This window comes from Barbus barbus (genome assembly GCF_936440315.1).
Source record: "Barbus barbus genome assembly, chromosome: 7".
In the NCBI taxonomy this organism is placed as follows: domain Eukaryota; kingdom Metazoa; phylum Chordata; class Actinopteri; order Cypriniformes; family Cyprinidae; genus Barbus; species Barbus barbus.
Window position 1 is genome coordinate 6,144,352 of NC_136735.1, and position 23,859 is coordinate 6,168,210.

The 23,859-nt window shown below is 38.6% G+C and overlaps 1 protein-coding gene across 1 annotated transcript in view; it reads left to right on the plus strand.

Annotated features, from left to right (window-relative positions):
- Positions 1-23,859, plus strand: part of usp34 (ubiquitin specific peptidase 34) — a 47,942-nt gene that overhangs the window by 1,960 nt on the left and 22,123 nt on the right. The window contains exons 2-36 of the mRNA XM_079421137.1: positions 2,517-2,604; positions 3,801-4,272; positions 5,988-6,038; positions 6,967-7,116; positions 7,203-7,270; positions 9,024-9,216; positions 9,297-9,358; positions 9,436-9,517; positions 9,604-9,696; positions 10,521-10,646; positions 10,813-10,942; positions 12,866-12,996; positions 13,073-13,863; positions 14,110-14,324; positions 15,050-15,165; positions 15,257-15,384; positions 15,499-15,588; positions 15,672-15,767; positions 16,277-16,359; positions 16,435-16,589; positions 16,680-16,793; positions 16,876-16,975; positions 18,010-18,169; positions 18,404-18,530; positions 18,614-18,761; positions 20,993-21,093; positions 21,175-21,384; positions 21,463-21,588; positions 22,326-22,448; positions 22,529-22,612; positions 22,846-22,932; positions 23,040-23,240; positions 23,319-23,401; positions 23,519-23,559; positions 23,654-23,778. Of these exons, the coding sequence (XP_079277263.1) occupies positions 2,517-2,604; positions 3,801-4,272; positions 5,988-6,038; positions 6,967-7,116; positions 7,203-7,270; positions 9,024-9,216; positions 9,297-9,358; positions 9,436-9,517; positions 9,604-9,696; positions 10,521-10,646; positions 10,813-10,942; positions 12,866-12,996; positions 13,073-13,863; positions 14,110-14,324; positions 15,050-15,165; positions 15,257-15,384; positions 15,499-15,588; positions 15,672-15,767; positions 16,277-16,359; positions 16,435-16,589; positions 16,680-16,793; positions 16,876-16,975; positions 18,010-18,169; positions 18,404-18,530; positions 18,614-18,761; positions 20,993-21,093; positions 21,175-21,384; positions 21,463-21,588; positions 22,326-22,448; positions 22,529-22,612; positions 22,846-22,932; positions 23,040-23,240; positions 23,319-23,401; positions 23,519-23,559; positions 23,654-23,778 (5,150 nt within the window). The remainder of the gene's footprint in view (positions 1-2,516; positions 2,605-3,800; positions 4,273-5,987; positions 6,039-6,966; positions 7,117-7,202; positions 7,271-9,023; positions 9,217-9,296; positions 9,359-9,435; positions 9,518-9,603; positions 9,697-10,520; positions 10,647-10,812; positions 10,943-12,865; positions 12,997-13,072; positions 13,864-14,109; positions 14,325-15,049; positions 15,166-15,256; positions 15,385-15,498; positions 15,589-15,671; positions 15,768-16,276; positions 16,360-16,434; positions 16,590-16,679; positions 16,794-16,875; positions 16,976-18,009; positions 18,170-18,403; positions 18,531-18,613; positions 18,762-20,992; positions 21,094-21,174; positions 21,385-21,462; positions 21,589-22,325; positions 22,449-22,528; positions 22,613-22,845; positions 22,933-23,039; positions 23,241-23,318; positions 23,402-23,518; positions 23,560-23,653; positions 23,779-23,859) is intronic.

Consider the following 23,859-nt stretch of genomic DNA (forward strand, 5'->3'; position numbering starts at 1 on the left):
TAGCTTGAATGTAATTGTTTTATTTCCATGCGATTTTTGTGCAAGTGTTTACATTTGAAATGTGTAGAATTATGTTTGTAGGTACCATATGACAGCATGTTCTGTTGCTTAACTGGAAGATGATGGTGCTGCGTAGACAAGAATTATGGGTGCCTACAATTTAGTATTATTTGGTAGCAACTAATAGGGCTGGATGATAAAAGGGCCAAATGGTAAAAGTATCTTCTAGGCCTATATAATTATCATATCACATTTATTTTTAATATATCATTTTATATTCTAAATAATTTAAGAATGCTATTTAATAATTGCACTTTTTACATGCACAAATTTAATATTAAACATCAATATTTGCAATATTTCGTAGTGTGTTTGTGCATTAGCATATGTGTTTTTGGCCTTCAGCCATGTCTGGTGTCCGTATCCCTCTCATAGTGAGTGTCAGCCCCCCATATGTGCATGTGCAGCTTAACATCTGACCCCTCAGACGCTGTGCTGTGTGTAGATAGATAGACAGCAGAACCACCCTTTAATTGTTTGGGCCAGTTTGACTGTTAATCTGACATGGTAGGATGCGTGTTTGTGTTCAGGAGAGAGCTTAAATGCAGTCTTAAGTGTTTGTGTGTGTGTGTGCGCCTGTGTGTGTGTGTCAGCAGAAGTCTGTTTATGCACACTCTGTAATTTAGCATTTTCTGAAAGGTCAAAAACAGCCAGACAGTCACTAAACCAGTTGTGCCAGACATCATAAAAAGATATGAATCACAGGGCATTTTAACTAGATTTGAAAAGTTCTTGTATTAAAGGTATATTTATCATTATTCACTCATCCTCATGATGCTCCAAACCCATATGCCTTGCTTTCTTTTGTGAACAACAAAAAGAGATCTTTTAAAGAATGTTCATGCTGCTCTTTTCAATGCAAAAATACAGTAACCAGGAGCTTTGAATCTTTAAAAAGAATAAAAAATGCAGTGTAAAAGTAGTCTAGGCCGTTGTACGCTATATTTCGAGTCTTTTGAAGTCATATGATTGCTTTGTGTAAAGAACAGACAAAATTCAAGTTGTCATTTGCTAAAAATGTTCTCCTCTATCCAAGCTCTAAAGATATTGTTTATGTCTTGTATATTGAAATCAGCAAATCATTGCACAACAAGCAAAAACTGACTTTGTAAAAATTAATTTAGTCTGTTCATACCTCTATATGAAAAAGAGCAGCATGAACATTCTTCAAAATATCTTCTTTGCTGTTCCATAGGAGAAATAAAGTCTTAGAATAACACAAGGGTGTGTAAATGATGACAGAATGTCCATTTGTAATTCTGTCAGTCTTTGTATGCAGTTTTACTTTTTTTTTTTTTTTTTTGGTGCCATGAGACTTTGATGGATTTTTGGTACTTTTGTGGTTTCGAGTTTTCAGCTTTGATAACATCCTCATATCACAGCGCCGTCAAACTTTTTCTCAGTCCTTGAACACAATGCCCTGGATTGTTACTGTAGAGCTGTGTGGAAATGGCAGAGAAAAAAAAAAAGACAGGAAAGCCGTTTTACAGAAAGAAAGAACGAAAATCTCATGTAGGTCAAGGCTAACCAGCTGCTCGAGTGAACTTTACAACCCCAAGGTAGCATTCTCGAGTCCAGCAACTCCCTCGTCACTGTGGAAACCATTAATTGTGCTCTCTCTCTGTGTGTGTGTGTGTGTGTGTGTGTGTGTGTGTGGTTTGTCGGGATAGAGCACCTAAATGAATGTTAAGGTCCTGCAAATCACAGTGTCATGTGATCATCTGAAATGACCTTGCTGTGGAAAATAAATCAAAGAAATGTATGGTAAAAAAAAGTTGCCATAACTTGAAAAGTGAAAAAACATTATCCCCGGTTTCACAGACAAGGCTTAAACCTAGTCCTAGACTAAAAATAAGTCTGAACTGTTTCAACCAAAAGAAACTTGCACTGACTGATCTTAAAACTGATATGAAAACTGATATAAAAAAAAGTAAGCAGAAACATTTATTTCAATTAAAAAAAACAAAAAAACAGATGTGTCAAAATTGTCACACAGGGAATTTTGGGAATGTCAGCTGCACATTAAACAGCAATGGTACTGTAATTACAGATTTTCGCTGGTTATTTTCATTAAGCAGTTAACTGGTTTTCACAGTAGCATTTCTGCAGCCTTTTACCATTAAAATTACACTCATTTTCTACAGCGTGAGAATGCTGTCTTGGACAGGACGTTCTGTCTTAACTGTTCTCTGCCAGTTTCACTGGTTTTCATTTGCTGTACCATGAGTTTGGGTTGTTTTACAGATGTTTTTTTTTTTTTTGTGCTGAATCACTGTTCCTCTTACTTAATGATTTGGAAAAATCTCTGACATAAAGTTTTAAACCTTGTTGTGCAAGTTGTCTTTCAGCATTTGTACTTGTGTACTTGTGATCTGATCCCAGAGAGCTCTAGAACCCTGTAGCCAGTTCATTAACAGTTTTCTCTCTCTCTCTCTCTCTCTCTCTGTGTGTCTCAGTCTCGGATGCAGACAGCTCAGACGGCCTGCAGCTGAAGAAGGAGCATGCCTTAAGAGTCTTCACATACATCAGCACATGGACACAGAGGTCAGCACTCAGTCATTCGCATATTCACTTCATTAACGCTTTCAAACATACAGTTTCTCATTCATTCCTTGATTGGTTTGTTTACAAGTTTGTTTGTTTGTTCATTTGTTCACTTCTTAATTGGTCATTTGTCCAGTTAATTCACTCATCCATTTCCCTCAGAACTCATTCCCTCATTGACTTCTCACTCACTCGGATGTTTATTCCTAAACTATTACTCAAACAATCAGTCATTTGTCATTCATTCACTCACTGCAATCTGTCATTCATTCATTCATTCATCCACTCACTCACTCATTCAGTTGCTTGCAGATTCATTCACTAACACATTCATTGATTCCCTTGTCCACTCACTGTCTTTATTTATTCATTTATTCTCATTCGCTCACTGATTTGCTTACTGATTCATTCATTCACTGTGACTCACTGACTTGCTCATTCATTAATTCTCATTCGCTAACTGATTTGCTTATTCATTATTGTCATTTATTCACTCACTGATTGGCTTATTCATTCATTAATTCATTCATTCTCAGTTGCTCGCTAACTTGTTCACTGAGTAACTTATTCATGCATTCTCATTCTTTCACTGATTCATTCAGTGACTCATTCATTCATTCTCATTCACTTACTGATTCAATCACATACTTATTCATTCACTGATTCACTAACTCACTAATTTATTCAGTCTCACTCACTTACTGACTCGCTCATTAATGCATTCTCACTCACTTACTGATTTACTCATTCATTTATTCTCATTCTCTCACTGATTCACTCCCTGATTCGCTCATTCATTTATTCTCATTCTCTCACTGATTCACTCCCTGATTCGCTCATTTATTTATTCTCCTTTGCTCACTGATTTTCTCATTTGTTAATTTCTCTTGTTCACTCGCATACTCATTCACTCACTTATTAATTCATTTGTTTTTTACTCCATCCTGCATCATGTTGTTGTTTTCTGTCATCATGGATGTTTTTTTAATTCATTAATATGGTTTGTGTGGTTTGACCTGTTGTTTGGATTGGATTTAAACTGTCAAGTGTGTTAAACAAAACTCCATGTACTACAATCTCCTTGGTAGCTAAAAGCACCATTAAAGTAGACAAAATGTTTCATTATCAAGCACATTAGATGCTAGATCCTTGTGAGTGATGGGCTGATGACCGATTCTCTCCATGTTCATCTGCAGGCAGTGTCTGTGCTGTTTCAAGGAATACAAACACCTGGAGGTGTTCAGCCAACTGGTTTATGCCCTCATCAACTTGGTCATTGCCCAAGTAACCAACCTTAGGGACAGTCTACGCAGTGACCATGGTAACACTAGGACTGAGGGGGCGGAGTCTGAATGGGGCTCCGCCCAGCCACAGCCGTCGCCCAGTGAGGACGAGCCACTGAATGTGGAACGGGACTCGGCTGAAGAGGATGGCGGAGTGGAGGATGGAGATCAGCACAAGAACCAAAATCAGGGGGTCAAACCGGATCCCCAGCCCAAGCTCAGTGAACCCACGGCGGGCGAGAGCGGGAACGAGAGCAGCCTGGACCCGTTTGCATCCTGGAGCACAGAAGACCAGGAGAAACTGCTGCTGTGCGCTGCCAAGATCTTTCAGATCCAGTTCCCCCTGTACACGGCCTACAAACACAACACACACCCCACTATAGAGGTAATACTCGCTCATATAGGAAACAGTTTTCAACAGTCTGGATTCCAAGGGTTTTTTGAGGCCTTTAAAGTTCCAATTGTGGATTGAATTTTAAGATGTTGGCAACTTGGCATTGCACTCAATTGTGGAAGGTTTAAGTGGATTAAATGATTGGAACGATTGTCTCTATACGTCACCGAAATGTATCCTTTCACTTAGGACTGGGCGATAATTCGATTACGATAATTATCGCGATATAATTTTCCTTGATGAAACAATATGAAGAGTTCGATAAATGTTCGATATAAAGCGGAACGAAACAGTGCGACTCATTTGAACCGCAACACACGGACCATTTATCCGCTTGGATCACAGTTCAAACTGCCGCGCAGCGCAAACTCATGAATGTTTTTAGACTACTGCTTTTCATACAAATAGGCTACCTAAAAACCATATAGTTATATTTTTACAATGGTATTGAGGTGCTATATTTGTGTTTTTCATGATTTAAATGTATGCTACTATGGGAGACCAATGCTCCCATAGTTCAATTTAACCTCTGCATCCTAACTCAAGCTACTATCAAATGTGCATTTCTAAGAGACAAAAAAAGTGATATTATTAATATTATCAGAAAACCTAAACCTGTTCCTTGAACATGCAAAAACATTAAGAAAATATATTTATTTAGATATTTATTTTAAGGAAAATTAGTTTCTACAACTTTCACTTTGGAGCAAAAATCTGGCTTTAAACTTTAAAGTAAAGATTTGACATTTATTGTGATAATTATCGATATCGACTGATATGAAAATTTTTTTTTTTGCCCATATTGCCCAGCCCTACTTTCACTCATAGATTCAGTTATAACATATCTTACAAGATCAAAAAAAATGAAACATTCATGGATTAAAGGGGTCATGAACTGCCTTTTTTATTAATTTGTACTGTTCTCTGAGGTCCCCTTATAATGTTATCAAGATTTTTAAATAAAAGAAAGTAATAATTTAGAAGTAATAAGCTATTTTCTGTCCTGTTTTAACCCCCCTCTTCAGAATGCTCTGTTTGATTAGGCGTGGTGCAGAGCTCTACGCTTACTTTTCTTTTTAGGAGCGAGGTGATATTAGACTACTTAATAAAAAAAAATAAAAACAGTTGCGCACACTTGTGCAGTTATTACTGTCGGATCCAATATAGTCGGCACAGAATCGTCTTTTAGTTTCAAAATTTCTGGAAATCTCACGTCGAATTGTGCCTTGTTTGTAAAGGAATCCTCAGTAAATTTAAGTGAACAAAGGACCAAGTTCTTACTGACGGTCTGGATCTTCATTAAAAAATAAAATTCATCCACTCTTTCCTAATGTTGGGATCAGAACAGAAGGAAGGCAGTGCAAACACTGTTTGCACAGCTTGGCACTGCACAGGGTAATGTTGTTTTCATAGCCATCTTTATCGTTTGGTTTCTGTGTAGACCTGCTCATTCGCCTCTCTCGTAAACACTACATGCGTGAATCTGTGGGCGGGGCTAAACAGGCAGTGATGTAGAAGCAGGCGTTGATCTTCTTCTGCGGACTCACTGCTTAATTATTGCTGAATGATTTGGATATACTGAATACTGAATGTAACCTCAACAAATCCTCAAGACAAAAATAGAAGCTGTTTTCTGTTGAAAAGCTGAGTATGGTTTTATTTGGGTCGCTGTCTTTTCTAATATCCGTTTGTTGTTTTGTCCTCAGGATATCTCAGCACAAGAGAGCAATATCCTTGGCTCTTTCTGTGATATGAATGTAAGTCTCTCTCTCTCTCACGCACTCATTATGATGGGCTTGATTACACTGTTTAGAGATAATTCATGACTACAATAGATGCTGAGTGGATGGAGCAGGACTAGATTTAACTGACTCGCGGCTAGGGGTGTTCTGTGTGTGAAAGTACGAGATGTTCCCTGTTTAGACGTCGGCTAGCGTGATTCATCTGCACCCTTGAATCATCACAGGTTTTAGTAATTAAATACAAACTATTCATACTCAAACTTTATATAAGAATGTTTTCCGAAGCTCGTTTGAGGTCATATAAAAAAGACTCTTTTTGAAGCCTGTAAATAGTCTTGCCTGCAACTATTTTGATTCATCTGTTGATTATTTCTCATAGTCTTTGCACACAACATGTATACTTTATTTTAACAAAAAATAATTACTAAACTTGACATGCAATATTAATATTGCATAATAATAATTATTATTATTATATTATATTATTATATGTTGTGGTGATTATTATATAATTACAGCAGTTTAATATATTACTTAAAAGGACATTTGTCTGGTAATTATATAAATATATGATTATATTATTGTAAAGTCATAAGAAAATGACTCAAGGTCTTTTATTCATGAAATACAAGCTGAATGAATTCCTGTGTAAATCATTCATAAAACCATTAAATTCTGTGTATTAATTGGCATAAAAAATAGTTTTCTGGAGAAGTCATTGTCAGTCTCTCTCATGTTTGGCCAGTCCGTGAGATCTTCTGAAGTATATATTGATTAAACTCATTTTAAAGTTGGTTTCAGTCCTTTAATGGCATCCTACGCTGAGTCATGTGACCACACAGTCATGCTGTTGAGATAAAGAGAGTGTGTTGTTTTTTTTGGTCATAATTTAAGAAAATGATTTGGGTGTGTTTTAAGGGATTATATTGTGTGTGTGTTTCAGGACGTGGAGGTCCCTCTGCACCTGCTGCGATATGTGTGTATGTTCTGCGGGAAGCACGGTCTCTCTCTGATGAAGGACTGCTTTGAGTTCGGCGCTCCTGACACTCTCCCCTTCCCCATCGCACATGCCTTCATCACCATCGTCTCTAACGTGAGTCAAACAAACCTAGTCAAATAAACCAGAGTCTGACTCATTAGACCTGTAACCAATCAGAGGTTATTCTTCTGTGTGTACAGATCAGAATATGGTTGCACATTCCCGCTGTGATGCAGCACATCATCCCTTTTCGCACTTACGTTATCAGGTAAGAACAGCTTTCTGAACTGGACCTAAAGCTTCAAAATCATTGATTGCCAAGTGGAATATCTGTTTCATGTAATCGATCCTGACTGATTGACTGAGAGATATAAAGAGACGCAGGCTACTCTTAGAGAGAGCGCTGCTGCCAAGACTCTGCTCTCTGCTGAGTTGCTAGGAAGAGCATCCCTCACCATAGCAACAGTCGCCGCGGCTCTCCTCACATGACCTTGAGGGGAGCCAGACGGCTGGCAGGGGAGCTGAGAGAGTGCTGTTCATGTGACTCGAGCCAGACAGGATTAGAGCAGCACACAGAAACTCACAGAGAAAGTGTATTAGTGTATTCACACGGAAACCTCAAGTTTTTCTGAGATTTCTGTATTATATTATATATTATTAAATTGTAAATATTCATCCATCTTGAAAAGTAGTCAAAACCAGCATTATATTATTACATTTTACTAGTGCTGTCAAACGATTAATCGTGATTAATCGCATCCAAAGGAAGTTTTTGTTTATATAATATGTGTGTACTATTATATTTATGTATACATAAAGACACACACATACAGCATGTTTTCAAAATATTTACATGCATTTACGTGTATATATTTATATTCATATAAATTATATCATATATGAATATATTTAATATATAAACGTAACATATTATTCTTAAATATATACATGCACGTGTGTGTGTTTATATATACATAATAAATATACACAGTACACACATATATTATGTAAACAAAAACTTTTATTTTGGATGCGATTAATCACGAGTAATCATTTGACAGCACTAATATTTATCTGTAATATAAATAATATAATTATAAATATATACATGTAAATATTTTCAAAATATATACTGTATTTGTGTGTATTTATATATAAATAATAAATATACACAATACACACATTATGTAAACAAAAACTTTTATTTTGGATGCGATTAATCACGATTAATCATTTGACAGCACTACATTTTATACAAATCTACATATCATATAAATATTAGTCCACCTAGACAGTAGTCCTACCTCAAATTATTATTATTATTATATTTTTATGTTATATAAATATTCATCCACATAGAAACGTAGTGTCAATTCAAAAAGACTGGACAGATCTATTATATATTATATTATCATTTTATTATATTATATTATATTATACAAATCTGCACATTTAGATACAATTTATCATGTATGATACATATATCATTTTTTTTTTTATTAAATATTGTTTTGTTTTTGCTTTGCAAAAGGAAACTTTGAAATAAAAGAAATAACAGTGAAAAAAATCATACATAGAAATAGAAATCATACTGTTAGTGTATATATATATATATATATATATATATATATATATATATAAAAAAATCCTTATATTGCTGTAGTTTAAAAAAAAATAGTATTGTAAATGTAATTGTCAAGCCACTGAAATGCTCTGTCATTCAGACTGTTTTTGTTATCCTTTATTAATACTAATTGATTTTTGATGCATATCCTTAAAAGAATGCTTCAGGTTTAATACAAGTTAAGTGTGCTACTGATTAGAAAATACTTTTAACTAGCCCCTCAGTTTGAAAAAACTAATCTAAATTGCAGTTACAGCAATGCTTTTGAGTCGTCAGCCTGTCGTTTTGAAGTGGGCCATTCTAGGTGGATGACCCTTTGTTATCAGTTGTTTTTAATGCACCTGACTCGTGCAGTCACACCTAACATGTCTGGTTTAATGTGAATCTCTGTCTATAGGTATCTGTGTAAGTTGTCGGATCAGGAGCTGCGTCAGAGCGCGGCACGTAACATGGCCGATCTGATGTGGAGCACGGTGAAGGAGCCGCTGGACAGTGCGCTGTGTTTTGACAGAGAGAGTTTGGATCTGGCCTTCAAATACTTCATGAGTCCAACGCTCACCATGAGACTGGCCGGCCTGAGCCAGATCACGGTACGAGACACAAAAACACAAGAACTCTTCTTCCATTGTCTCCAGCCTGTGTTGAGCGATCTGTGCTTGTGTTTCTGTAGAATCAGCTGCACACCTTCAATGACGTCTGTAATAACGAGTCCCTGGTGTCTGACACTGAGACGTGAGTGCGACGAGTCCACTGGTATTAGTAGTTCAGTCAATCTAGACATGTATTGACATCTTACTTTCCTCTTTCAGGTCGATAGCGAAGGAACTCGCTGACTGGCTCATCAACAACAATGTTGTGGAGCACATATTTGGACCAAATTTGCACATTGAGGTGAGTCCAGTAGGCTTTTATAGTTTCTTTGGACGCTGACTAAAGGTTTATTATTTCTGATTGTGCTCGTCTTGTTTCTGCTGTAGATCATAAAACAGTGCCAAGTGATCCTGAACTTCCTGGCAGCCGAGGGCAGGCTGAGCACTCAACATGTGGACTGTATATGGGCCGCTGCTCAGGTGCGCACACACACACACACAAAACTCATTTCACATGAATTTCACATTTTTTGCATCGCATACATTTGTAAAGATGTGCAGCACTGTAAGTAACACTTGATCCCACAATGCTGTGGGATAGTTGTGGTTTTATTTAACAATAACTTACATTGCGTGCAACAAAAAACATTTTTAAACATTATCATATCAGAAATAAAAATGTTTAATTTGCATTTTTAATTAAATTTTGGACAAAATTATGTGTTTTTGAAGTCTATTATTATTATTATTACATTTATTTTCAATATAAATCACACTTTTAGTGTGATGAATGCAACAGAACTATAAACTATTTTATTATAATGGACATTATATAGATATATATATTTACTTATTTTAAAAAATATACAAAATTAAGTTATGTAAAATTTTTTAAAAGTATTAAAAAATACTTAAATTACTGAATTTAAAACTGAAAGCTAAATAGAAATGTTAAACACAACTAATTAAAATGACAAGAGCGCATAATGAAATTGTCATGAAAACCAAAAATATAGAAATAAAAGCTCATTCAAGATAGTAATATAAATAATACTAAAACAACACTGCAAGCAATTTGTTTCTTTCCAGTTTCCTGTAGAGCCATTACTACATATTAATATTAGGTTTGTCTTCAAGTCAGTTGTGGAGATTTTACTACGTTTTAGAGTAGATTTTCTGATATTCTGTCCTTTTGATCATAGTGGGAAACAAGAAGACATACACTCTTTCTCTGTTCGGCCTTTGATTCTCATTTATTTCCTCATACAGTAGTGTTAAACAGGTCTCTTTGTCTATGTTTTTAGCTGAAACACTGCAGTCGCTACATCCATGACCTGTTCCCCTCGCTCATAAAGAACCTAGACCCTGTTCCTCTGCGGCACGTGCTCAGTCTGGTGTCAGGGTTACACCCCAGCGCACACACCGAACAGGTACCACACGCTCTCTCACTGTATCTGCACAGCTTAGAATTACACACAGTCACTTTAGTCATATAGATGACTGCTCTTACTAACATACTTTGAAATAGACTAAAATAGCTGTATTTTACCTGGCTATACAGTATGTGAATGTTGAGTTGTTTCTCTGCTTGCGTAGACGCTGTATTTGGCATCCATGCTGATCAAGGCCTTGTGGAATAATGCCCTGGCAGCCAAAACTCAGCTGTCCAAACAGAGCTCCTTCGCCTCCCTGCTCAACACCAATATTCCCATGGGCAACAAGAAAGGTGTGTTGTTTTTGACATCTGCTTTTTCAGGTGCGTGCCAAAGAATTGAGATTGAGATTTCTCAGTTTGAAGTTGGTTTTTGTGTATTCAGAGGTTTTAAAATTATTATCCAGGAATTTTATTTTTGTTTGTTTATTTATTTATTTAGCCACTAGGGTTGGGAATTGACAGTCAATTCCAATTCCAGAATTGGATACGTAAGGTCAGGAATCAGATACTTGTTGTAAAATTGAAATTTCGATTCCAGTGTGCCCTTGTTTGTTTTTTTTTGTTTTTTTTGTTTGTCTTCATCTGTGAGGACCTTGCTCAGGTAATCTAAGCACTCCAAAGTTTGGCTACACTTGTGATCAGAAGCCGAAAAAGCCAAGTATAATATTTGTGATAAGATAAACATGTTGCAAGAGAGGTGTTGCAACCTGTATGCATTTTGAAATCGAGAAAATTCAAGTGAAACCCAACCCTTTTAGCCACTGTGGTTCAGATATGCATCTGAGTGTAGAGAATTTCAATTTGTCGGCGGCAAAAACCTAGTGCAGTGCGCCGACATATGACGAAATTGCATTAAGGTCTTTCCGAGTTTCCGGTCTCCTCTACACTATCCTCTCGTAATAAAAGGAAACAAAAACAATTTGTTTAATTAATTTATTTGTTCACAGTAGCTCAGATAGTCATGCCAGTGTAAAGCTTCTGTTAAAATATTTTATTTATTTATTTTGCCACAATTGGCTCAGATAATCATCTGTGTAAAGAGCTTCTGTTATAATTGTATGTTTTTATTTTAGGGCTATCAATCGATTAAAATATTTAATCGCGATTAATCGCATGATTGTCATGAGTTAACTTGTGATTAATCACATATCAGTTCCAAATGTACCTTAAATTAATATTTTGCAAGTGTTTAATACTCTAATCAACATGGGCATGGACAAATATGGATGCTTTATGCAAATTTATGTTTATTATTAGTGAAACTATACTCAACATAGAGCATGAAGACTAGACCTATTTGAAAAGGTCATAGATGTTTTTCAAAGAACTTGTTCATGTCTATAAAGCACATGGAAAAAAGAACATAGAAATACTAGGTTCCCATTACTCCTCTTTCTTTGCACTGAGCACACAAGCCTGTTTACATTTTCACAGGACAGGGCAGCTCACTTCTTCTGAACATGCAAAATGTGCGTTTATTATTTATTTTTCCATTTGTTTGCCCCTCTGTGCCCACATACTGTATTTTGATGCAGCTAAATTCTCTTTTTTCATTGATATATTTGACTATTTCTGTTGTCAGACAACCGAATTAATATGAAATAGTGACTGAAACGTGACCCATTAAATAACTAGCTCTCCTTTCCAAGATGTTAATCTGCACAAAAGTCCTGATTTATAATCGAGCCGTTGTCTGATGAAATCAAATACACATAAGATAAAGACAATAGCTTTGCTGTGATTTCAGCTATACTTGCATGTAACATTAGCGAAGCAACTTTTTTTAAAGTGCTGCTCCTCTGCCGCTCTCTGAACAGAGCAGACGCAGATAAAATGAGAGCGAGAGAGAGAGGTGTTCGTGCGCTGGGAGCAAGACCTCGCGCTCGAGCGGCAGTACCGGAGAGTCTCAGAAACTAAATAAGGGTTGTCCAAGAAGCCTCTAGATGGGTCGCTAGGCCAAAAAAAAGTTGATAAGTTGGCAACACTGTGCATACATTTCTCCAAATATGGGCTAGGCCATGGGTCAAACAGAAAATGTGCACTGCGTTAATCACACATTAGTGCCATTAAAATAAATTTGCGTTAATTTTGACAGCATATTTATTTATTTACAATATATTTACTCATTTATTTAGCCACTGTGCTTCAGATCTCTGGATCTCAGTGTAGCAAGTTTTTGCATAAAATTTCAGTTGTATTTTAATTTTCCCCCAGGTTCTCCTGCAGGAAGCCCAGAGAGCAGTGACAACAGCGACACGCATCACAGTGGAGGAAGTGACATGGAGATGGATGAGCCAATCATGAGCAGTGGAAAACGAGGGCAGCAGAGGCTGTCGGACACGGAGGTAATGTATTTTCCAAAATATGATTTGAAAACAGATGTCACTCAGCTTCATTTGAGTGGTTTTTGCCATTCCGCAGGAGTCTCTGCAGGGCAGCTCAGACGAGACGGCCAACAGCGGCGAGGAGGGCAGCAGCAGCGGCCGCAGCGAGGCGTCCAGCAACGAGGCTGGATCCAGCCGAGCCAGTCAGTCAGCAGGCAGCCCGGGCAGCGAGCTGCACTCCGACGACATGGCCGACAGCGAGGCCCTAAAGGAAGAGGAGGAGGAGGAAGAAGAAGAGGACGATGACGAGGATGACGAAGACGATGATGAGGACGATGAAGACGACAGGCCCGCCGTTGCCTCCGAGGGCAGCCCTCAGAAAGAAACCCGAGACACAAGGGAGCCGTCTACATCAGAGCAGCGCAAACGCAAAGCCGGCGAAGCGCTCGGAGAGGTCCAGGGTCCTCCGGAGCGACCTGGAATTCCACCCGGCATTCCCGGCTCCTTCGCCTCCACTCCCGGACTTTCCAAAACCAAATCCGTTCCCTTCACCCCCGAGGCAGCCGCTGCCATGGTAGTCTCGTCTTCCCTTAGGATCCTCGAGCCTTGCTCTTCTTCATCCGTGTGCCTGGAGGGAACATCAGGAGAGCAGGCTGATCCCTCCTCACATTCCCAATCTCAGAACCCCCAGCAACCACAGCAGGGCGGCACAGAGATTGGTTCCTCACACGGAGCGTCTGTTTCCCAGGAGCCGCCCTGCATGCCCCGACCGGCGGACTTCCTAACGGAGGCCATGGGCAATGAGCTCTTCAACTGCAGGCGCTTCATCAGCCCTCAGCATCACCACCATCACCACCACCATCATCATCATCACCACCATCATGATGGGTGAGGCTACCTCTTTAATGTGATATTGATGTTACCTCTGTTCCAAAACCTAGTAAGCTTCCTAACTATCTACATAGGCAGCATCCTAACTGCATTGGAACTTTTTGGGATTGCCTTCTCAAAGTAAGTGTCTTAAAAGGTTGCTTTGATGCCTTAAAGTGTTGCCTAGGTAGACAGCTCACTAGGTTTTAATGCTGTTGTGTCTTCTGGTAACCTACTCTCAACACAAACTCTCACTCTCCACAGTCACATGGTAGAGGACATGCTGAGCGCTGATGACGTGAGCTGCAGCAGTTCCCAAGTTAGCGCCAAATCCGAAAAGAACATGGCGGATTTTGACGGAGAGGAGTCCGGCTGCGAGGAGGAGCTGGTCCAGATCAACTCGCACGCTGAGCTCAGCTCACACCTGCAGCAGCACCTGCCCAACCTGGCCTCCATATACCATGAACATCTGGTGCAAGGTACACATCTCCTAAGACTACCGCCACAGTGTTAGGATATGCTGGGTGGTTTCTAGGGCATTGCTAGGTTTTAAGTTGTTTCTAAGTGATTGTTAGAGTGTTGCTCTATGGCAATTAGCGTGTTCTGGGTGTTTTCTAGGGTGTTGCTAGGTTTCTAAGGTGTTTATATGATTTCTAAAGTGTTGTTCTGTGGTAATTTGGGTGTTCTGGGTTTTTTTTTCTAGGGTGTTGCTAGGTTTCTAAGGTGTTTATATTATTTCTAAAGTGTTGTTCTGTGGTAATTTGGGTGTTCTGGGTTTTTTTTTCTAGGGTGTTGCTAGGTTTCTAAGGTGTTTATATGATTTCTAGAATGTTGTTCTGTGGTAATTTGGGTGTTCTGGGTGGTTTCTAGGGCGTTGCTAGGTTTTTTTTAAAGGTGTTCTGTATGTTTGTCAGGGTGTTGCTCTGTGGTAATTAGCATGTTTTGTGTGGTTTCTAGGGTGTTGCTAGGTTTTTAAGGTGTTTCTAAATGGTTGCTAGAGCATTACTAGGTTTCTTTTGTGTTTAAAGTGGTTAAAGTTGGGATGTTGTTCTTATAAGGCTGTTCTGATGGTTTCTAGGGAGTTCTAAGTGGTTGCTAGGACATTGCTCTGTTGAGTTATTGATTCTACAGTTCATTTACAAAAACTCAAATTTGATTTTAAACAAAAGTCACATGATAGTTTCTCTCTGATGTTCTGCTCCAGGTCCAGCAGTGCACAAACATCAGTACTCTGCGCACGCGGTGACCGACATTAACCTGGACAACGTTTGCAAGAACGGAAACACCCTTCTGTGGGACCTGGTCCAGGATGACAATGCGGTATGTTTACCTCGAAGCAGACTATTTGAAGTATTAACATTTAGATTGTGATTGTCATGTTGATGTGTTTCTGGTATTGTCTTGGTACTAGATCCATCTATCGGAAGGCTTGATCAATGAGGCAGAGAAGCTGTTGTGTTCTCTGGTCTGCTGGTTCACTGACCGTCAGATCCGCATGCGCTTCATCGAGGGCTGTCTGGAGAACCTCGCCAACCATCGGTGAGACCATCACAGAGATATGAAGTGCTGTAGGAAATTGCTGAAGAGGTTTGGGTTTTTCCTAAGGTCCAGTAGGAGATATTTGATTGTTTCATTTCTGCTTGCGTTCATCAGGTCAGTGGTGGTGTCTTTGCGTTTGCTGCCAAAGCTCTTTGGGACCTTCCAGCAGTTCGGCTCCAGCTATGACACTCATTGGATAACCATGTAAGAAACTCTGCCCACCATTGCTTGCCATGTTGTTATTAAGTGGAACTTAAGAACGCATTATAGATAATTTTGTGCTACAGGTGGGCGGAAAAAGAGCTGCACATGATGAAGCTCTTTTTTGATGATCTGTTACACTATATCCAGGAAGTGAGAGAGCAGCGCCACAAATTCGCTTTGTAAGTTTGGTGTCTTTATTTCTATATTACTTATTTCTATATTCTAAAAAAATTTGGGGTCGGTTTTTTTTCATTGTTTTTGAAACACTTGCATGGAAGCTTGCATTTATTTGATCAAAAATGCAGTAAAAACTGTAATATTGTGGAGTATTATTACAACTTAAAAGAACTGTTTTCTATTTGATTATATTTTAAAATGTAATGTATTGCTATGAAGCTGAATTTTCAGCATCATTACTCCAGTCTTCAGTGTCTCGTGATCCCTCAGAAATCATTCTAATATGCTGATTTGCTGCTCAGGAAACTTTTTTAGTTAGAATCAACGTTAAAACAGTTGTTTTAAATATTTTTTTCAGGATTCTCTGATGAATAGAAAAGAAACTAAAAATGTGGAACATTATAAATGTATTTACTGTCACTTTTGATCCTTGCTGAATAAAAATCTTAATTTCTGTAAGAATCTTTTGCCTGAATTTTTTATGTTAACACCCCAATTTTTTATGTCTCAGGTACAGTCACAGTGCGGAGGTGCAGGTGCGTCTGCAGTTCCTCACCTGTGTGTTCTCAACGCTTGGATCACCTGACCACTTCAGTGAGTATCTCTCTCACACCGCTGCATGTGAGAATCACTCTATATATATGAATATCCTGCCTGTGTGTGTGTCAGGGTTGAGTCTGGAGCAGGTGGACATCCTGTGGCACTGTTTAGTGGAGGACTCTGAGTGTTACGACGATGCCCTGCACTGGTTCCTAAACCAGGTCCGCAGTAAAGACCAGCACGCCATGGGAATGGAGACATACAAACATCTCTTCCTGGAGAAGGTCTGGTCACCGTATCATTGAAACACATCTTTTATACAGTACGTGCCGTGAAAATGAATCTTTCATCGGCTGGTTCTCTCTCTCTCTCAGATGCCTCAGCTGAAGCCGGAGACGATCAGCATGACGGGACTCAATTTGTTTCAGCATCTGTGTAATCTGGCTCGACTGGCCACCAGCGCCTACGACAGCAGCTCCAACTGCGAGGTTCACAGCAGCAGATCCCAAAATCTCGCCGGTTTCTGTCCATGTCCATTCTGTCCTGACCGTTCTCTCTGTCTTTCTGTAGTTGTGTGGTATGGATCAGCTGTGGGGAATCGCGCTGAGGGCTCAGTCTGCAGACATCAGCCGTGCTGCCATCCAGTACATCAACTCCTATTACATCAGCGGTCAGTAAACAGAATTCTTAACCATAATTCAATTTTATAACTTCTCAATTTTCATCATCAAATCACCTGTATTTTAATAGCCCTTTATGCAATCGAGATTCAAAGCAGTTTGACGGTATTAAACAAAGGAACAGAATATGTGATTCAAACTTCAAAAATGAGGCTAATCTAAATTTTGCTACACATTAACTGGCAGGACAGTACTACCGTCAAGTCAGTTCAGTATTTGTTCGGTTCAGTTCAGTAACTGTAGAAAGTTAATTCATTGAAACAAGTTCAATTCAGTGATAAGCAGCTCAGCTGAACACCCTAGTGTCATCATTCAGCTGATGTCAGATCAGTGTTTATTTAGATTAGATTAGATGCAGAAAGAAACCTTTTTTGTTTTTAGCTTTTAATACTGCTGGATATTTTTTTAAATTATTTTCTTGAATGTTTTTTAAAAAGTTTTACCTGGAAAGTATTGATTTTAAATTTTATTGTCATGTTGTTAGCAGGGTTATTATCGTTAACTAAAAATATTAAAAGCATTAAATAAATTAAATAAAATAATAAAAAATAATAAAAAAATAAAAATTAAATAATATTAAATAAAAAATTTAAATATTAGATGGCAAAAAAGTCTGGAAGTTAATAACTGTAAAAGCTGAAAGAAGAATAATGAAGCCTAAATGGTAATATTCAAAATATAATAAAATTAAAATGACTAAAAAAAGTAACAAATTAAAATGAAACCTAAAAAAAAAGTTTGTTTAACTTATTAATTTTAAAACTAAAAGAAAATGTATAAAAACTATAATACTGAAATAACACTGGTTGTAAGAAACATCTCTCTTATACTAAGATTGATAATAAGGGTTGAGTTTTGATTTTGATGAACTGACAAATCCATCAAATGGCTGGTGTTTTTCCATCATTTGGTGGCATAGATTAAATCTGCAATTTGTCCCATTGGAGTTTGATGGTTGTGCTTTTGTGTTCTGAATATATGTGAGTGTGTAATGCGATGTATTTATTAGTGTGTGTTACCGCAGGTAAAACGGGTCTGGAGAAGGAGCAGGAGTTCATCAGTAAGTGCATGGAGAGCTTGATGATGGCGTCTGCTAACCTGGAGAAAGACGCCCACTCCAGCCTGACCATCATAGAGAGAGGACTGCTGCTGCTCAAAACACACCTGGAGGCCTTCAGACGCAGGTACACACACTCCGTCACGGCCACTGCAAGACAACCATGTTTACGTGAGAAATCATGGGCATTTCACATTTTTCTGATATCAAAATTTGAATGGACACTGAATACGCTGACAGAATGCCAGAAACCTCTATGACCTTCACCCTGTAAAAGAGCACAGTAAAGGCATTTACATGAGTGTAAACACACTGTGAGTCTCAGTCTGCTCAAATCTGGTGTGTGTGTGTGTGTGTTCAGGTTTGCGTATCACCTGCGGCAGTGGCAGATCGAGGGCACAGGGATCAGCAGTCATCTGAAAGCTCTGAGTGATAAACAGTCTCTCCCGCTCAGGATCGTGTGTCAGCCAGCAGGACTGCCTGACAAGGTACGCCTTCATCATCATCATCTTCCTCATCGCTGGTGCCTGCTCAGTCTGGGTTTAATAAAGCTTTCTGTGTGTGTGTGCAGATGACCATCGAAATGTATCCCAGCGATCAGGTGGCTGATCTGAGGGCAGAGGTCACACACTGGTACGAGAACCTTCAGAAGGATCAGCTCAGCCAGCAGGCCCAGCTGCAGGAGTTCGGTCAGACCAGCCGCCAGCAGGACTTCCCAGGTACATGCACACAAAAAGCACACACACACACACTCACTACTGGATGACTGTGACTCTATCGCATCTGAACCTCAAACAAAACTTCAACTGATATTTTGAAATTTATATATGCAGTATTTATTAATATATAATTAGTTATTTTTTCTTTTTTGGTAATTTTATATTTTGGAGATTTTATATATATATTATGTAATATAAATATTTTAATCTGTCTGTGTACATCTTTATACATCCAGATATTATAATTTAAATATATTGAATATATATATTTAAATGTAGAATTTCTATATACAATATTTAATAATACATAAATTGTATGTATGAGATATATATGTATATATGCTTGTGTATGTATATACAGTATACACTGATCTCTTATGTGCATTTGTGAATTTGTAAAATTAGTTAAAACTTATCAGTCAAAAGTTCAAATGAATGTTCATATGTGACCCTGGACCACAAAACCAGTCTTAAGTCGCTGGGGTATATTTGTAGCAATATCCAAAAATACATTGTATTAGGGATGTCAGTTTTCGATTTCCACAATCAATCGTCGTTTAAATTAACGATCAATTAATCGATTCATCGTTAACCTTAATACTGCAAAATGCATCTATTGCAGGAGCATATAGTCACCGGCATGACAGGATGTGCAAATGCCACTCAAAACGCCAGCTTCCTCACCCGAATGAAAGGGGTTTTTAGTCTAAATAAAAGGCTAGTAGCAGGATCGTAAAATGAATGGATGTGATTGTGATCAGTTGATAAAATGAAGAGAGCGCGCCGTAGTTACGCACGGGATCATTATAATTTTGTGGGTTGTTTCATATTCTGTCACGGAGACCGCTGAATGCACCTTTTTAAATGGTTTCATGGTGCTCGTTTTATTTTAAAACATCGTCGCAATGTTTGCAATTGACATTATTGGGATTTAAAATAAAATGATCCTAAATGCAAGTACGGCGCGTGGGGCTGTGACGTGCGGTCAGTGATCCGTTTCCAAAACCACCGGCGTTGCAACGGGAAAACACACTGTTACCCATTTGAAACATTTTAATGCGAGTATTATGACACAAGTGAGGTACAAAGCTTTATTAATAAGAGAAATAATTGGTTAGCAGGCAAATGTTGCATTGCGACCATGCTTTTGGATTCATGCCGTTCGAGCGCATACATTTAAATCAATCACTGTTTTCGCATCTCTTACTGTGGTAAACATGTGGGGGGAAATGAAAGATTTCGTGGCCATGAATTAAGAATTTGTTACATAAATTGCTCTCGCATTTAAATTCATGGGTTTTCTAGGGAACAAATTAATGAAACGCGGACAGTGGCCACAAATTAATGTCGTATGAACGAATTAACAAGCTGTATGAATGAAAAGTAGCTATCTGTCCTGCTCGCGTGCTCGCAGCCCTATCAAAGCGAAGTAAATTATTTTCGTGACCCAGCCCCTTCACCGTCACTCACAGACAAACGTGTACACACGTGCACGTGTTTTGCGCATGAGCCGCACGCACCCCAAAATGAAACTGCTTAATCGGCCATCGATAGTTTTTATCGATTACATCGCTTATCGACAATTACTCGATCGTCGATTAATCGTTGACATCCCTACATTGAATGGGTCAAAATTATTGATTTTTCTTTTATGCCAAAAATCATTAGGATCATGTTCCATGAAGATACTTTGTAAATTTTCTGCTGTAAACATATCAAAACTTCATTTTTGATTAGTATTATGCATTGCTAAGAACTTAATTTGAACAACTTTAAAGGCGATTTTCTCAATATTTAGATTTTTTTGCACCATCAGATTTTCAAATAGTTGTATCTCAGACAAATGTTGCCCTATCCTAACAAACCACACATCAATTTAAAACACATTTATTCAGCTTTCAGATGATGTATAAATCTCAGTTTCAAAAAATTGACCCTTATGACTGGTTTTGTGGTCCAGGGTCACATATAGCAGCATTCTGTGAATTAAAGAATATTTGTAAGTTTGGGGCAATATTTATCTACATATGATATTTACAAATAGTTTTTAGTAGTTTGGGTCAAAAATCTGCTATTAATAAGACATTTTATTTATTTACTAATTTATATATTTGTGAATTTGTAAAATTAGTTAACTTATAATCAGTCAAAAGTTCAAATGAATGTTGACATGGCTACGTTTTGTAGTGGGGTTTGACTGGTAAAGTCTTGATATGTTTGTTTATGTGCAGGTGGTCTGATGGGTCCGGTGCGCATGATCTCTTCAGGACACGAGCTGACCACAGACTATGATGAGAAGACCCTTCACGAGCTCGGCTTCAAGGACATGCAGGTGACCAAACAGATCCACATACACCTGTGAACCCACAACACTAGACATAAAACGCTAAGAGATGTTTGTGTGTGCGGTCAGATGGTGTTTGTGTCTCTGGGCGCTCCGCGGAGGGAGAGGAAGGGTGAGGGAGTCCAGTTGCCGGCATCGTGCCTGCCGCCCCCTCAGAAGGAACACATCCCCATGCTGCTGCTCCTGCAGGAGCCCCACCTCACCACCCTCTTCGACCTGCTGGAGATGCTGGCCTGCTTCAAACCGCCCGGCCCCGACAGGCCCCAGCACAGCACTGAGGTAATGCCGGCCCCATGCCTCAGACCCGGCCCAGACTGAGTTAAACCAGTATTCAATCCAGTGTGTTTCCTCCTGCAGAGTGTTCGCTGTGAGGAGCTGCACCTCCACGCGGAGAATCTGTCTCGCAGAGTGTGGGAGCTGCTCATGCTGCTGCCCACGTGTCCCAGCATGCTCCAGGCCTTCCAGAACATCTCTGATGACACGGTCAGTCACATGACCCATGCTGGCTATTTATTCATTTAAGAGATTTCTAGCGTTTGTTAGCCTGAACATGTGCACTGGAAAAGCAAGATTGCACATTTAATTCAACATTGAAATTCATTAGCAATTTTGGAGTGAAAATTAACATTAAATTAAATTTGCATTAAATATTTTTTTTGGGACAAAGCTGAATACATCATGAGAAATTTTATTTATATGCTAAAACATTTATAGAGATTTTTTTATACTACTATGAATTTCAAAATCTTTCTACTTCAATATTTCATATTTAATTAAATTTGTCGAAACGTATTAGCAATTTCTGTTTTTTTCTGCTTGTTTATTTGCATTAAACAAATAGTTTTTAGTTTTATGGTGGACATTAATAAGGCATTTTGTTAATTTTCTGTTACATTTTATATTTTTAAATAGTTCAAAATGTCAAATTGCATAATGTTTCTGCTTCAAAATTTCACATTTAATTCAGTGTGTTAATTCAAGTGAAAATTCATTTGACATTTAAACAAATAGTTTTTAGTTTTGTGGGGCAAAACCGTATACATTATAATAAGAAATTGTGTGTATTTGTCATATTAAATTTTACATGTATTTTATACTTTAAATTTATGCTAAATTAAAATTTCATGGTCTTTCTACTTCACATTTATGTCAATGTGTCAGACATTAATTTCTGAGTGAAAATTGATTTGATTTTTGATTTGTGCTCATCGTGACTTTAGGGATCTGATGGTTTGTGCTGGAAGGATCTGTTGAGGATCAAGAGCCCTCATAAGCTGCTCTACGCTTTAGAAATCATAGAGGCCCTCGGCAAACCCAACCGCAGGATTCACCGCGAGTCTACGGTACACATCCAGAATCACACTCACACCTGCAGATCTGTAAATGTTCTGTCTCTTGAAACACGCGTGTGTTTGTATTTCAGGGCAGTTACAGTGATCTGTATCCAGACTCTGACGACTCCAGTGAGGAACAGATCGAGAATAGCAAGAACACTTGGAGTTGTAAGGTACAAACACCTCCTCTCACACTTCCACTAAAAATCATCTGTTGTTATTGTGTATTCACGTAAGAACTAGGTAACTATACTCATTTGAACACCACTTTTATGGGTTTTGGTAAAACTATTATGCGAGTTGTAGTTGTTAACCTGTATGTTCGAGTCCATGTGCTCTGTGTAGTGTGTGTTTGAGCTGGACGGATGTCTGTGAATAATAGACTGCACCTGTGTCTCTTCTGTAGTTTGTGTCGTCTGGAGGTCTTCAGCTTCTGCTGGACATTTTTAACTCTGCAATTTTAGAGCCGAAAGAACAAGAATCCTGGACTGTGGTGAGTGTCAAGAACACATCCACGTCATATAACGTTCTTTTACTCAGCTCTGCCATCAGCTGGACTGCTGTGGTGGATATCACGTTTCTTCTCTTCTCTCTCTGCAGTGGTTGTTGGACTGTCTCGCGTGTCTGCTGAAGCTCATTTGTCAGTTCGCGGTGGATCCAGCCGATCTGGACCTGGCCTATCATGATGTTTTTGCCTGGTCTGGTCTCACGGACACACAGAGGAAGAGGGCGTGGCCAGGGAAGTCCCGCAAAACCGCCGGGGATCATGGGAAGGGCCTGCATATACCTCGTCTTACAGAGGTGTGAAACTGCTTCTAAATGGATTTTTCTCTGCATATGCTTGCTTTTTCTACATTTTGAGATTGTCTTCTCTGTCAGGTTTTCCTAAGTCTTGTTCAAGGCACCAATCTCATCCAGCGGCTCATCAACGTGGCCTACACATACGACAATCTGGCGCACAGGTGAATAACACGTGCAAACACAAGATCCTCACATGAGCATTCCTCACATTTTTTATTTACTTAGTTTTTCCTGTGTTTTTATTTTTTTAACCCTTCTGTCTTGTGATTATCCTGCAGGGTTTTGAAGGCCCAATCAGATCACAGATCCAGACATGAGGGTAAGCACATCATTGGTTATATATCAGCGTTTCTACTTTCCTCTCGTTATTGGTGACGTTTCATTAATATTTATTATTAATAATGTTCATGCAGTGACTCATTACTCCATGTGGCTGCTGGTGAGCTGGGCTCACTGCTGTTCTCTGGTGAAATCCAGCCTGGCTGATAGTGAACATCTGCACGACTGGCTCAAGAAGCTCACGCTGCTCATACCTGAGGTAAACAAATGAATTTCATCCATCTCTGAAACAAATTCTATTAATTAAGGTCACGTAGACAGGGAACGATTATATCAACCA